We start from the raw sequence: 16,660 nt of genomic DNA, 5'->3' as shown, positions 1-16,660 counted from the left end.
CATAACAGTAAAAAAGGTTGGGCCACCATAAAAAACTCAACTCTGAAGATCAAAGCCAGCCAAGAATAGCCACAATCACCCCCAATGAAGTGGCTCGCCAACTCCTACTCAATAGAAAACCAAATAACAAACAAAGGGGGTACTTGAAAGAAAATGAAGATGGACATGGATCAAGATATGTAAGAGTAACCAGGATTTCCTACCATTCACCATGCAAGAACTGAATAGGGCAATGAAATTTCTTAAAACTGGGAAGGTATCTGGGTTAAATGTAATTACAATAGAGATGATCCTACACTTTGGTGAGAGGATATGAGAATGGCTTCTTGCACTATAAAATGAATGTGCAACAACCTATCGAACACCAAAGTAATAGCATTGCTAAAACCAGGTAAAGACCCTTTATCTCCCCAAAATTACAGACCAATATCACTTATGCATCACATATAAATCATATGAAAGCATGAGAATGGCACAAATATCTTCAAAGGTCGTAGGAAAATTATCAACCAATTAAGCAAGCTTCTGACCAGACTAATCCTGCTACACTCAGTACATCGAGTATGAATTTGAGACCAGACAAATCATTGGGATAGCCTTTGTAGATCTTACAGCTGTATACGATACTGTCGGATGCCAACATAGTACAAATCATAGAATCACTCCTTATCAACAATTCTTTGTAGAAATGGACAGCAAGAAAACCAGGTGGAGGACCCAAAAGAACAGTCTCCCACAGGGCTGTACTGGCTCCCGGTTAGTTTGACATTTATTCAAATGACCAGCCAGAGTTTCAGGATATACAAAGATTCATATATAGTACACGGAAGACCTATGCATTGCCACACAGTCGCAATCCTTTGAAGAAATATAGGAAAGACTATCTAGAAAATCATCATCTCTCTCAGTATACTAGAAAAAATGGCACTTCAATGCAATCCCCAGCAAAATGCAGGTGTGTGCATTCCACCTTCACAATCGCCAACCTAACTAGAAACTAAAGATCATTTCGGAAAATAAAGGTTAGGCTAGAAACTCTTTGCTCAAAGCCTCAGTTTTGGGGTACATGTTGACATAAACCAAACTTTGAGAGAGAAGCAATAAGAACATCAAGGTAGGCTCACAGAAATAAAAAGTTGCCAGACTTAAAAGGTCAAGGAAGTACTATATTATATAAAAAGGCAGTTAGCTTTTATTTCCTCAATATCAAACTTTTATTCACAAAGCTGTCTGATTAAGAGTTATTATGTATTGTTGATAATAACCCCCATTACATTCATTTATGCATTTAAAACTTGAAAATCATAAGCTGATAACACTAGAAAGAATACTGAATTTCACTAACAAAAGATGAAATCTACCTAATGGTATAAATCTAGTGTTCAATGGAAGCAAATCCTTTCAACATTCTATGAGAGATGGGTAATACAGCAATGTACAGTATAAACAAATACAAAATCTTCATATACAGTACTTACCTTTGCTAAACAGGACATGAAACAAGGAAGGCAATAAGGATACCCTTTGTCATCGGGCACATAACGCTGGCCAGCCATTGGGGTATCACAAACGTTGCAACAGAAATGGTTGATATGCCAATCGAATCCGTCGGCTCGGGTCCAAGAGTTCCCAAAGATTAGCTGTGATAATAAGACTAGTATTAACAATGTCAAAGAGGCTGAATCTGTTTAAAGCAAAGTTAACACATAGCCTAAACATACATCAAAGCTAATTGTTTTTTATGCTTTCTTAAAATGCTAACTTTTATTGGATAAAATGTGACCTACAGTATATCCTGTTTTCCATAGCCACAATTTTTTAAACAATTGAAATTGCTAATTAAAATACTCTATCTTCAGTTAAGTTTTTAGTTTTTAAACAATCGATTCATTGTACATGAATCACCATTTACATTCTTATATCTTGACTATGAATATTATTCATCTAGTTTTCACACCTTCACAGTGATATGGAAAGTGAAACTAAGTCTTTTTCTACATAGTGCAACTGCAGTGCTTTTATTCATCATAATAACTTCTAATCTTGGAAGTCATTTGCCTTATATACAAATACTGTACAATACATTTACACATTCAGTACTTATCATAAACTCTTCTTGAAAAATATAAAATCTGAGTGGAAATAACTAGTCTACCAAAATTCTTACTCCTCTTTCTAAATAGTTATCAAGAATTAAAATTCTAAGCCTATCAAACATTGTGGATTTTTTCTGTTTTTTTTTTTTTCTTTTTGCTACATAGAACTTTACTTGGAGATTAATATTTAAAATTTTGTAACAGACTTTTACTCCAATTTTAATAAACAGTGCTGTGGTTGCATCTTTCCTTATATTTAACTGTGACTACCACTGATCTCTTTTTCTCCGCTAATGTACTCTTTCCTCTAACTATACTGTAGTACCGTATATAGTGCTGGGCAAAAAATGCTTAAAAGAAACTTCAACATATCTGGCTTATCTAATTAGAAATATTCTAAGGAATTACAATACTGGTCCTAGATCTAAAATATTCATTCAGAATGAAACATTCAGGGGAGCACTATGAGAGTTAGGAAGGTTAATTTGGCAATTTGGTTAAGTTATCCATTAATAATGATAAACTTTCTTTTTACCAAATGCCACATTTATGCACTTTTGATAACTAATAATTTAAATCCTTATGGACAAATCAGTAAGTTTTCTATGTCAAACTTCCTGTCAAACTAGTTCTAAATAAAAAAAGAAAGTCTTTACTATCTCAAAATGGGGCTGCATAACAGATTCTTTTTTATTTAGCACATTTTCCTTCTAACTACCATACATGCATAATATTCACTCGTATTTCTCAGTAATAATTTGAGATTTTAAAAATTCAATCAGACTTTTCAATAAATTTCTTTTGGATCTGGAAGTCAACCCACTAGATCAATAACTACCAGTCCACTCAGCAAACAAGATCAGCTGAACTACTCATTGTATTACACAAAATGCTTCAAACCAGTAACATACCGTACTTATACATAAATAAAAATGGATTCACTCTCATCTAAAAATTAAACATTATTTCCAGAGACCAAATCCAGAATACAGCATAGAATATAAGAAACAATACTGTATCCAGCATAAAAAGGTCTTGTTTTTAGCTGTATTACCCCTGTACTGTGTTTTTGAAAAAGCAATATCTATTGATCACTTCTTGGTATTGTGTCGTAATTCTTTAGTAAAGTAGCTTTCAGAAAAAAAAAAAAAATTATCATAAGAACACCCCCAAACTTATCTCTTTTCCATTTATTTGAAATGGCATCAGTAAATATTACAACTTTGATACAATCCATCAAGTTGGAAAATCAAACCAAATAAACTCAAAAATATTCAAACATACCTCATCACAGGCTTTGCACCTTGGCATTTCTTCCGACTCCGTGAAATGTCGGCCACAGAACACTTTCCCATCTTTGTAGAAGTAGATGAGATCTGCTAATAGTTCTTTACATGTAAAGCATGAGAAACAAGCGGGGTGCCAGCACTGAAAGAAAAATACAATTTAAAGAAATAAACTAATTATATTTTCATTTATAATATAAATAAAACATACAATATCAATTCTATAAAATTATGCTAATCATATATTAATATCTAATCATGCAATAAAACAAAGTTTATTCAAGTACTGTCAAACAGCTGCTACATATGCAAACACAATTCTGGTCAGTGCAGAAAAGAAATAATTTATCTTACATAGGAATTAGCAAATACTCTCTCGGAGTACTTTTATTTATTCACATTGAATACACTAACATAAAATTGTATGTCATAGAAAAAGTATAGTAAAGATTATTATCCAAGACTGACCTTATCTATAATATTATGTCAAACATTTAAGTCATTTATATTTCAACAACCTATCTGATATAAAATTGTATGGCACAGAAAAAAGTATAGTAAACCTTATTATTCAAAATGGACCTTATCTATAATCTTATGTCAAACATTTAAGTCATTTATATTTCAGTGGAAAAGATGGGCAGAATATTTTGAAAGTTTACTGAATGTTGAGGATAATAGGGAGGCAGATATAATTGTTGTTGCAGGCGTCGAGGTGCCAGCGATGGGAGATGAGAATGAGAGAGAGATTACAGTAGATGAAGTGAGGAGAGCACTAGATGAAACGAGAGTAGGAAAAGCGTCTGGTATGGATGGTGTGAGAGCTGAGATGTTGAAGGAAGGGGGTGTGACTGTACTTGATTGGTTGGTGAGATTGTTTAATATGTGTTTTGTGTTGTCAATGGTACCAGTAGATTGGGTTTGTGCATGTATTGTACCACTATATAAGGGTAAGGGAGATGTGCATGAGTGTTGTAATTCAAGAGGTATTAGTTCATTAAGCGTAGTTGGAAAAGTGTATGGTAGAGTAATGATTAATAGGATCAAGGATAAAACAGAGAATGCAATCTTAGAAGTACAGGGTGGTTTTAGAAAAGGTAGGGGTTGTATGAATCAGATTTTTACAGTAAGGCAGATATGCGAGAAATATTTAGCAAAAGGTAAGGAGGTGTATGTTGCATTTATGGATAGGGAAGCAATGTGGAATGTGATGAGGTTATATGGAGTTGGTGGAAGGTTGTTGCAAGCAGTGAAAAGTTTCTACAAAGGTAGTAAAGCATGTGTTAGGATAGGAAATGAAGTGAGTGATTGGTTTCCGGTGAGAGTGGGGCTGAGACAGAGATGTGTGATGTCGCTGAGGTTGTTTAACTTGTATGTTGATGGAGTGGTGAGAGAGGTGAATGCTCGAGTGCTTGGACGAGGATTAAAACTGGTAGACGAGAATGACCATGAATGGGAGGTAAATCAGTTGTTGTTTGCGGATGATACTGTACTGGTTGCAGACACAGAAGAGAAGCTTGGCCAATTAGTGACAGAATTTGGAAGTGTGTGTGAGAGAAGGAAGTTGAGAGTTAATGTGGGTAAGAGTAAGGTTATGAGATGTACGAGAAGGGAAGGTGGTGCGAGGTTGAATGTCATGTTGAATGGAGAGTTACTTGAGGAGGTGGATCAGTTTAAGTACTTGGGGTCTGTTGTTGCAGCAAATGGTGGAGTGGAAGCAGATGTACGTCAGAGAGTCAATGAAGGTTGCAAAGTGTTGGGGGCAGTTAAGGGAGTAGTAAAAAATAGAGGGTTGGGCATGAATGTAAAGAGAGTTCTATATGAGAAAGTGACTGTACCAACTGTGATGTATAGATCGGAGTTGTGGGGAATGAAAGTGATGGAGAGACAGAAATTGAATGTGTTTGAGATGAAGTGTCTAGGGAGTATGGCTGGTGTATCTCGAGTAGATAGGGTTAGGAACGAAGTGATGAGAGTGAGAACGGGTGTAAGAAATGAGTTAGCAGCTAGAGTGGATATGAATGTGTTGAGGTGGTTTGGCCATGTTGAGAGAATGGAAAATGGCTGTCTGCTAAAGAAGGTGATGAATGCAAGAGTTGATGGGAGAAGTACAAGAGGAAGGCCAAGGTTTGGGTGGATGGATGGAGTGAAGGAAGCTCTGGGTGATAGGAGAATAGATGTGAGAGAGGCAAGAGAGCGTGCTAGAAATAGGAATGAATGGCGAGCGATTGTGACGCAGTTCCGGTAGGCCCTGCTGCTTCCTCCGATGCCTTAGATGACCGCGGAGGTAGCAGCAGTAGGAGATTCAGCATTATGAAGCTTCATCTGTGGTGGATAATGTGGGAGGGTGGGCTGTGGCACCCTAGCAGTACCAGCTGAACTCGGTTGAGTCCCTTGTTAGGCTGGGAGGAACGTTGAGAGTAGAGGTCCCCTTTTTTGTTTTGTTTCATTTGTTGATGTCGGCTACCCCCCAAAAATTGGGGGAAGTGCCTTGGTATATGTATGTATGTATATTTCAGTGACTTAACCGACATAAAATTGTAGGCATAGAAAAAGTACAGTAAAGATTATTATCCAAAACTGACCTTATCTACAATCTTATGTCAAACATTCAAGTCACTGATATTTCAGTGACTTAACCGACATAAAATTGTATGGCATAGAAAAAGTACAGAAAGATTATTATCCAAAACTGACCTTATCTATAATCTTACGTCAAACATTTATGTCATTTATATTTCAACGACCTAACTGATATAAAATTGTATGGCAAAGAAAAAGTATAGTAAACCTTATTATTCAAAACGGACCTTATCTATAATTTTATGTCAAACATTCAAGTCATTTATATTTCAGTGACTTAACCGACATAAAATTGTGGGGCATAGAAAAAGTACTGTATAGTAAAGATTATTATTCAAAACTGACCTTATCTACAATTTTATGTCAAACATTCAAGTCGCTGATATTACAGTGACTTAACCGACATAAAATTGTATGGCATTGAAAAAAAAATATAGTAAAGATTATTATCCAAAACTGACCTTATCTACAATCTTATGTCAAACATTTCAGTCATTGATATTTCAACAACTCTAACTGACATAAAACTGTATGGCATAGAAAAAGTATAGTAAACCTTATTATTCAAAACTGACCTTATCTATAATCTTATATCAAACATTTAAGTCATTTATATTTCAATGACTTGACTAACATGAAACTGTATGGCATAGAAAAAGTATAGTAAAGATTATTATCCAAAACCGACCTTATCTACAATCTTATGTCAAACATTCAAGTCATTTATATTTCAATGACTTAACCGACATAAAATTGTATGGCATAGAAAAAGTATAGTAAAGACCATTATCCAAAACTGACCTTATCACTTCCAGCTCTTTCACAGAAAATTGCTACATCTCCTACATTCATTGGGAGATTGCAACCTTGGCAAGAATATTTACTTTTGTGTCCACTGGCACCAGTACTTTTAGATGGTGGCCCAATTATTTGGCTTTCTTTGGGGAACAGAACATTGACATTACTGCCTGGAGCTATGGACATGCCACCTGGAATGAGAAAGAAGAAGAAAATGGAGATAAAGGGCATTGCACTATGAAATACATCAGAATTCTATTTAAAAGTAAAATACATCAGAATTTTATTTCTACGTCAAAACATGCAAAAGCGACATTGTATTCATTGTTTACTTCACCATTTCTTTGTTCTATTAATGTAAAAAATTTTTAATTTTTTTTTTGCTTAAAATTCTGCCACAAGTCAATATTTAAAAAATTATGTCCCTATTCATATCTACACTTAGTACAGTATTCAGTCCTCTAATTATGACTGAAACATGTACAGGAATGATACTAAGAATCGTAATAAAATTGTTTTATTCTTTTCATAGCAATACCATTTATAGCTGCTCATGATAAATATTTCAAAATGTTACAGTACTATCATCAAAATGTGTATCAGATTTTCCCTTAAATTGCTTTGGATTAGATTTATGAACTTGGGTTACATAGCCCAACCTTGGGGCCTTTCAGGCCATTCCGTGCACAAGTGCAACTGGAGGAAATCTTGCCGTTGCACTATGATGTAATAGCTAGAAGTTGGACAGCAAGATGGAAGAAAGGAAGAGGGAATGAAGGAAATGAAGGGACCTAAGAAATCCTACAAAGACCCTAATTAATGTCTACAGTATAACACAATGTGCATTGATAACACTACTCCCCACAGAGTTTCTCTGTGTGAGGTTATTAGCAAATTGTCTTCTATCCACTCTTTTTGCCTGAATTCCCAACAATTCCAGGTCTTTTAACTTAATCTTTTCCCAAAGAATTATGGGTCTCCATACTGGTCTTCAACATCTAATATTTTCCTACCAAACTTTTTCTCATCCCTACTCATCACATGTCCAAACCATCGTCTACCCCAAACCAGTATACAGAACTATACTTACTGACTGTGACACTAATAAAAATTCTTCCCTAATTGTGGTGGGTATACTGTACTGAGAACACATGTATCACATTCTTCCCTAAGATAATATTAATCTCCATTGTTCTTTAATTTATTTTTCCTATCTCTCGTATGAGGTAGTTTCGTCAAAACTATAGGTACAGTACAGTATTACAGCACTAAAAGGTCTTTGCCACATACCTTCAGCCTCCAGCTCCAGTCAATTTCCAGCTTTCTACTTTACCTCTGCTTCTGTTCCCTTTCTTCTATTTTATATCCAACCTCTTAACTTCAACCTCTTAGTTTACCCTTGATATTGAATGACCTTCCCAGCCCCAACACAAGCCATATGGCCAAAATTCCATAAATCCAAATTCTATAGCAATCTATACCATTTCTCTTTTGAATAGCATGCATATACCATTCTGTCTTGCCTTGCCATTATTTCACCAGATTCATATTTATGTCATTACAAATTGCTTTCATACATGCCTTTTATTATCATCATCATTACTTGCTAAGCTACAACCCTAGTTGAAAAAGCAGCATGCTATAAGCCAAAGGGCTCCAACAGGGAAAATAGCCCAGTGACAAAAGGAAAAAAGGAAAAATAAATTATTTCAAGAACAGTAACAACATTAAAATAAATATGTAGCCTACAAAACGGATTTTGAGCGAAGCGAAAAATCTATTTTTGGGTGAGATAGCCATGGCGTCCTGATGGAAGGTTCCTGTTTGGTAGCTTCCTTGGGTATAAGACTACTAAGATATTCCCAGAGAATTTAACCACAGGTTATCACAGAATTCTAACTTCTGGAGCGAGTATCTCAAAGGTTTCCCTTTAAGACATCGTAATACAACAGGGGACACGCATGTCTGGTCGTGCCACATAGCTATCTCCACCCCGAACAGAGTTAACGCTTCGGTGTGTAAGGGCTGAGAATAGCTGGGAGCCGTTCCACAGCTAATCTCACTCGTGGCTACTACTGATACTCGAGACGTAAACAAACGGACGCCATTGCTCTAATGACGTCACGCGCGTCTTTATCCTGGCGCCAGTTGCTGCCCATCACCATGATACAATTGTGTAGGGTGGGAGCAAACTGAACGAAGTAGTAGGGAGGGTCCATCAGGACGCCATGGCTATCTCACCCAAAAATAGATTTTTCGCTTCGCTCAAAATCCGTTTTTTGGGCTCAAGCCATGGCGTCCTGATGGAAGAGTACCAGAGAATCAATGTATCGTGGTAGATTTTCCCCCAGAGTTAAGTGCCTAGGCATTGACAAAACAGCAAAGTAATCTTAGGTAAGAACCATAGGAACGAAATATCCTGCCCCCCATTGGTAGGAAGTTCCCATGGGCTATGCCGACGTCAAAGTGGTATTGAAGGGCTATTCATCTTGACAGAAGAACTTTTTAAGAGCTTAGAGATGAAGCAGAATGTTTGATATTTGTATAGGAACATTCTGAAGTAGGCCAGTGGTGGTTGGGCACTGTGCGTAGAGTTCATCTCCTGATTATCAGAAGTAAGTATTCGTGTAGGAACCTTACTGAGGCAAGGTGAATATAATTTAGGAATGGACATCTTAAATTCTTCATGACCATAAGAAAGGAGGAGTAAATAAAACTATGACAGTATGTATTTCATAGTAAGTAGGAGCTGAAAGAGACGCATAAGTAATAAAATAGAAATTTTATTTCACAATGCAGAAATTAAATAATTTACAGCAAAAGTAAAGTTCATTTACAGTAATAATAATGTACATAGAAATAAAGGCTTGCTCTTGAATCTGAAAGGGAATTTCAGGATTAGTAGGTACTCGTTCTCGAGGAACGCAAGTCTTTAAATAACACATCATGCTCAAGGCATGCGGCACTTGTGTAACACTATGACATTTCACCTGGGATAAGAACAGTTATAAAAGCACTAAGTGTTTTTAGACATCACTATGAATCACTCGAGGGTCAACATAGGCACCCGAAGAGTTAGAGTCCCAAGTAACTCACTGTTCTACGCAGAGTTAGGTGCAGGTTTCATAACACTACCTGCGGCTACCACAAAATGTTTGATTTCGTGCACTTGTTTCGCATAATGTTTAAAGAAAACTCGCGAGGACTTCCAGCCCGTAAAGTTTTTAAGGCTCTCAAAGTCCATGCTCTGAAAGAAGTTCAGAGAAGATGCCACTTTTCTAGGATCATGACCAGCGGGTGTACTGTTCGGATCCGCTCTGCGAATGAAGTAGGTGATTTTCGCTCTTAATTGTTTCAGTGACAGGTCGCTGCCCGATGTTTCTCCTTTGAAGAGTTGGCCTCCACCAAAGTTTGAAGTTCTGCGAAGATAGACCTTGAGGCTCTCTACTGGACATAGAGAGACATCCTCCTTCAGGGGGCATATTCTCCAAGGGCCCCATCTTTTGGTGGGTAATTCATTTTTGGCGAGAAACGTCGGATCAGGGGAGAGGGTCACTTCTCCTGAATCAGCAAACAGGATGTGTCCCTCTTCTCTTGATAATGCCACTATTTCGCTGACTCGAGCTCCCGAGGCGAGAGCAAATAAAAATATAACTTTCTGAGTCAGATCCTTGAGGGGGCATGAATCGTTGTCCAAGTTGGAGGCGAAATGGAGCACCTTGTCTAGTGACCAGGAGATCGGTTTCGGAGGGGGTGCTGGGCGTAGGCGAGCACATGCTTTCGGCAGTTTGTTAAAGATGTCGCTGGACAGATCAATTTGGAAAGCGTATAGAATTGGTCTAGTCAAAGCCGATTTGCAGGTCGAAATCGTATTGGCTGCTAATCCTTGTCCATGAAGGTGAATGAAGAAGGACATACAGAAATCAATGGTGATTTCTTTAGGATTTTTTGCTTTAACAAAGGAGACCCATTTCCTCCAGGATGATTCATATTGCCGTCTCGTGGATTCGGTCTTGTATTCCTCTAGGAAGTCTAGACTTTTCTTCGAGATCCCAAACCTCTTCTTTGCGGCAAGGGAGAGAAAATCATGAGATGAAGGTCCTTGATTTTCGATGATGAAGCGAAGACAGTCGACTTCTGTACTTGTTGAGAGAGAACTGGGCCCGGGAGAGGGATCAGCTTGGGCTGCAGCTCCAGGACCAGGGGGGTACCAGTTGCTCCGGGGCCACTTGGGAGCCACTAGGGTCGCTGTCCCTTTGAAGGTTCTCAGTTTGGAGAGGACTTTCAACAGAAGGTTGGTGGGAGGGAACAGGTATATCTTGGACCATCTGTTCCAGTCCAGTGACATGGCGTCCACCGCTTCTGCCTTGGGGTCCTCGTACGGGGCTACGTACAGAGGAAGTTGATTGTTGTCGCTCGTTGCAAAGAGATCTATCTGAAGTTCTGGGACTTGATGAGAGATGAAGGAGAATGATCTTGCGTCTAGAGACCATTCCGACTCTATCGGGTTTGTCCGAGATAGAGCATCCGCTGTCACGTTGCGGAATCCTTGTAGGTGAACTGCAGACAGGTGCCACTTCTTCTTCTCCGCCAGACGGAAGATTGGGAGAAGCACCTGATTTATCTGGGGCGATCTTGAGCCTTGGCGATTGAGACAACGAACTACCACCGAGTTGTCTAGGGTTAGACGGATGTGGATCGAGGGCGGCGGGGATAGCTTCTTCAGAGTAAGAAGGACCGCCATGGCCTCCAAGATGTTTATGTGGAACGTCTTGAATAGTGGAGACCAGGTCCCTTGAGCTTGTTTCAGGTGGGAGTGACCTCCCCAGCCCTCCAGTGAGGCATCCGTGTGGATGTTGAGTGAAGGAGGAGGGTGTTGGAGAGGAATGGACCTTTTCAGGGCCATTGCTTCCGACCACGGCTTTAGGAGGCGTCGAAGTCTGTTTGGAAGCCGTCTCTTGAGGTCTCTTCGAGCGATGGATGCCGATCGTCTCCAGACTCCCGCGGCATCCTTTAGCTGTGCACGAAGCACTGGGTTTGTCACTGAGGCGAATTGTAGAGAGCCTAGAACTCGTTCCTGCTGTCGTCTTGAAATGCGTTTGGATTTCAGTAGTCGCTTGACAGACCCTGCTATTTCCTTCCTTTTCTTCTGGGGGATGGAAAGGCGGTGTGACTGAAGATTCCAGTGGATTCCCAGCCACTGAAACTTCTGAGCCGGAGAGAGGCGAGATTTCTTCTCGTTGATCTTGAATCCCAGGTGTTCTAGGTACTGGGTAACTTTGTCGCAAGACTTTGTACACTCTTCGGGCGATGGAGCCCAGACTAGCCAGTCGTCGAGGTAGGCCATCACCTGGACGTTTCTTAGGCGGAGCTGTTGTACTATGGCGTCTGCCAGCTTCGTGAAGATCCGAGGGGCCACATTGAGGCCGAATGGCATGGCCCGGAAGGCGTAGCTTTTCCTTTGGAGTCGAAATCCTAGGTAGGAGGAAGCGTGATGGTTCATTGGAATGTGCCAATAGGCATCCGCCAGGTCTATAGAGACCGTGTAGGAACCTTGAGGCAGAAGGGTCCTTATTTGTTGAAGCGTCAGCATCTTGAATTTGTTGTTCTCTATGAACTTGTTGAGGGGGGATAAGTCCAGAATGACTCTGAGCTTGTCTGAGTCCTTCTTGGGAACGCAAAACAGTCTCCCTTGGAACCTGGTGGACTTTACCTTCCTTATCACCTTCTTGTTCAAGAGGTCTAGAACATATTCTTCCAGAATGGGGGTCGATTGTTGGAAGAACCGCTGGAAGATTGGGGGTGGTTGCACCCAACTCCAGCCTAGACCGTTCTTGATGATGCTGTGTGCCCAAGGATCGAAGGTCCAACGATCCTGGAATTGGCGGAGTCTTCCTCCCACCGGAAGCACTTCATTGCTTCTGGTGTCCCGAGGACTTGTTGCCTCGGCCGCTAGCTCCCTTTCCTCCTCTACCTCTGGAGGGACGACGAGAGGCGTCTCTGCTTGCACCCCTGGACGAGCCTCTACCTCTGGCATGAAAGGTAGTGGATGGCTGCTCAAAGGCAGGGGTGAAGACCGGTGACTGTGACAACACCGGTTGGGGGACCAATTGAAAGGTCTGTTGTGGTTGGGCAACCACTTGGGAGGTAGCGGGTCCCGGAAACTGACGTCTTTGTTGACGTTGCTGGGGTTTCGGTTTCTGAGGTTTCCTCTTAGGCTGAGGTCCATCGTCCTGAGAGGTTTTCCTTTTCCTGGACATGCCCCACTTGTGGAGAAGGTTCCTATTCTCCGTGGCGGCTCTGTCCGTTATTTCCTTGACAAGGTCCGAAGGAAACAGGTGCTTTCCCCAGATGTTGGAGGAAATCAGCCTCCGGGGTTCGTGTTTCACGGTGGCACCGACAAACACGAATTCACGACAGGCTCTACGAGCCTTTATGAAATGGTACAAGTCCTTCATTACCGTGAGTAAGTGGGATTTGGCCAGTACCATGTAGTGATCGGGTACTGCTGTGTCACAGGCCATAACTTCAAGTTGGACTTGATGAGAAAGAGACGCTGCAAGCCTCTCCTTCGTGTCTTGTTCCCGGCGAAGGAGGTGATCATTGAGCTTAGGGAGGTCTTCATTAAACTGACGTCCGGCAACGTCAGGATCGAGCCTACCCACAACGAAAGTATGTTGGACATCTTTCCATTGTCTAGTGTCAGGGGGCGTAACGATGGAGAAGGGTCTGCACTCCTCCAGTGCAGGGCAGGGTTTCCCTTCTTCCGCCGCTTTAAGGCATGCAGCCAAGGCCTTTTCCAAAAATGGAAGAATCGCAGTGTCGGGAGCGACATAAGTAGGATGCTTCTTGCTCAAGGCAGGAAGCTTAGAGCAGGTAAAGCCCCTGCTCTTAAATGCGGAGGCTAGCATAGCCTGGGCCTTTGCGAGATCGAACACTATCTCTTCCTTAGGTTCGGTCTCCTCCTTCGAGGCAGGTTCAGAACGAAGCCGGACGTAACAGTCCGGGTAGGCCTCGAAGCTTGGGAAGAATTCCACATCTTCCAACGGGACCGTGCCGATTTTGTCACTAACAAAGATCCTGCCGGTCGCAATAACCATATGCTCTGCATACCTCCACGGGTTGGCATGAGAGCAAGCTGGGAGATCCTTAACCGAGATCTTCTTCGGTTCTCTGGATCCAATCATAGACCTGATGGACTCCTGGTTCTCCTTCAGTCTGTCGTCCATGACAGCTCTAATCAGTCGGATCAGTTCTTGTGTAGAAGAAGAAGGATCCGGGGTCGAGGAGGTAGACGGAATGGACACATCCGTCGGTGTAGGAGTAGGCGGAGGGATGGACGAGGGAGTAGCTCCAATCTCCGACTCGGTGTATTCCACCTTGTCTTCGTCCTCTTCGGCTCCTTGAGCCATAAGCGTCTTCTCCGTGTCTTCCGAGACGTCAGAGATCTGTTCATCCTCTTCGGAATCTAGGCGACACTCGTGCATGGACTGAGCCATGACCACATCAGGTTCCACCGTAATTTGGACAGTGGGGATTGCTTCCTTTGGAACCACTGAATCAGGGGAGGCCTTAGGGAACAGCAGGGACCTCAGTTCTTCGGTGGCCAGGTACGGTCCAGTGGCATTCCTCTGAAAACCACGCACCCACTTGCGCAGTTTCTCACGAGCAATGTCTCTAACCTCCGCTGAGGGAGGGTTATGGAAGGCCTCAACTAGGTAGGCCTGGCAGACCGTACATTCCAGTGGATTCCAGAACTTCCAATCCCCTTTCTTGTCTGAGCAAGGGGCGTGAGTCCTGCACGCCGTATGTCCGTAAAACTGGGAGCGTTTCACGGCACAGTATGCGAAATCGCACTTCATCTGCTCCTCCTGTGGAAGAAAGAGAAAATGAGTATGGGGAAGTCATAGGAATGGCTCTTAAATTAAGTTAATATTAATCATTAATTTTAACTTATAGAAGGTGTGATGCATAGAGAGTGAAACAGTAAAGGAGAACACGCTCCATGCATCTCGCCCGGCTGGTTACCATAGGCTTGGTCCTGGGATAATCCAAATGACCGAGATCATTGGATATAGTTTCCTAGGATTCCCATTATATTGGAACTCCATGGAAAGCCAAGGACAAGGTTGGGATTGAATTCATTCGGTTCCCAGATAAGAGCCAGAAGGTCTCATTAAGGGTAACTGCTTCTGGCAACCAGCCGTGCTAAGATGCACATAGCATGCTGGAAATAGAAGAATGCAAAGAGACAGCATGATCACTAATAGAGCAGTACTAGGTACTGATCTTAGAAGCAAAGCAGCTTATCTATTTGCCAGGTAGGGCTATCTTAGTCTTATGATAGCTACAGAGAGGGGGTGCAAGTATTCTTGACGCCTCCGGGGTATCCGGCAAGCCGCCGGCACGCCGGAGCTCGCTCCAGCATAGATTCTGGCATTAGAACAGACAATTTTCAAAAGTCAGTTAGATACCAGGATGGCGGCCGCCGGCACAACGGCGGCACGCCGGCAGGGAGCGGCGGCTCCGGCAGCCGGAGGATGCCGGATTGGTGACTGGGGTAAGGATGGTACAGGTAGTATCGGGTTGCCGGCAGTATATGCCGGCACTCCGGAGATCGACCGGCAAGCGGACGATTAGATAGGAGTAGGAGAGCCGCCGGTAGTAGCCGGCGGCAGCCGGCAGTCCCTCGGAACACGGGGGGCTGGCGGCAAGGGTAGGGAAGTCACCAAGAGGCAGGTATTGCCGGCATAAGAGGCGGCAAGAGACCGGCACCCGGATAGATAGAGAGACAGGGGGAGGGGGGGAAGGAAGCAGGAAGTACCTTCAGGGTTCCAGACATCCCTCCCCCTCCCTGAGGGGGTGTACCCATGATAGAGACAGGCTCTATCATCCATATGCAGGGGTCACTAGGGACCGGGAGCAGGTAGCCCAAGGGAGGACTAGGGAACACCCAAGATGGGGGGGGGGGAGACTCCCTTATGCAGAGCTACACTAGGAACTAACCTTATAGGACACTATGAAGGTATATGTACCAGAGCGGACTGCACAAGGAAGCTCGGGTAGCCCTACTCATCCACCCTAAGGAGGAGTTGTAGGACAGGGGACAGATGAGTATAAACTAACCTAAGCATAGGCTAGGCTATACAAGAGATAGGTGGGGAGGGAGAAGAGAGGGGTCTTCCCAGGAAGGGTTTCTGTACCAGAGCGGCCACAAAGGGAAGGGAGGACACTCCCTAACCTAAGATTAGGCTGATCGGCTAAAACGGTGCAAGAGTACAGTTTCAGCATGGAACAGAGAAACCTTCCTAACCCGACCTAGATCAGGGCTAAAAGTCCTGAACTAGGCAAGGAAGAAGACGTATCGCTATCGCAGGAAAGTCGCAGACTATCCTAGCCATAGAGGTAGGCTAGCCTAACCTCACTCTCAGACGCAATCCTAAAGGGGGTTCATTCCTTTAGGGAGGACTGAGAGGCGATATAATACTCTATTAGACAATGAATCCCTTTACTCAGAAAAGGGATCAAGGCTAATTAGAGGGAATGCCAAGGCAGGGGATGAAGGAAGCATATAGGGGTCCTAAGGTTAGGTTAGGCTAGTAAGAATCACTGACTAGCCTATCCCCTATATGGTCCCTGAAGGCGAAAACATTTGCATCACTAGTCAAAAGTATTGTAAAATAATAATGCCACTATCTTCATAACTTAGTCTAGGATCACTGATAAATCATGCATGAACACTTGTATATAGGCTCCTGGCCTGGGGGCTATAGTAGCCGACTGGTATGAGGTCAATCGATGACCGATAAAAAGCGTCTAAACACGATATAAAAGTTCCTAGCTATGAAGACTAAATAAACTAATGTATTCGATTAGTATATAAGGCCGGAAGCGTTG

At 42.2% G+C, this 16,660-nt stretch overlaps 1 protein-coding gene across 3 annotated transcripts in view; it reads right to left on the bottom strand.

The window, feature by feature from the left end:
- The window catches only part of LOC137621415 (uncharacterized), a 39,436-nt gene that overhangs the window by 9,766 nt on the left and 13,010 nt on the right, over positions 1-16,660 (bottom strand). For all 3 annotated transcript variants that reach the window (XR_011040208.1, XR_011040209.1, XM_068351715.1), the window contains exons 5-7: positions 6,767-6,954; positions 3,381-3,524; positions 1,479-1,640 (exon numbers count right to left, since the gene is read on the bottom strand). Coding sequence is in view for 1 of the 3 variants with exons in the window: in XM_068351715.1 (XP_068207816.1) it covers positions 1,479-1,640; positions 3,381-3,524; positions 6,767-6,954 (494 nt within the window). In the remaining 2 variants the exon portion in view is untranslated. The remainder of the gene's footprint in view (positions 1-1,478; positions 1,641-3,380; positions 3,525-6,766; positions 6,955-16,660) is intronic.

The sequence above is a fragment of the Palaemon carinicauda genome, chromosome 28 (genome assembly GCF_036898095.1).
Source record: "Palaemon carinicauda isolate YSFRI2023 chromosome 28, ASM3689809v2, whole genome shotgun sequence".
In the NCBI taxonomy this organism is placed as follows: Eukaryota; Metazoa; Arthropoda; class Malacostraca; order Decapoda; family Palaemonidae; genus Palaemon; species Palaemon carinicauda.
The sequence above is the reverse complement of the archived record's forward strand: the minus strand, read 5'-3'. Positions and strand labels throughout refer to the sequence as shown.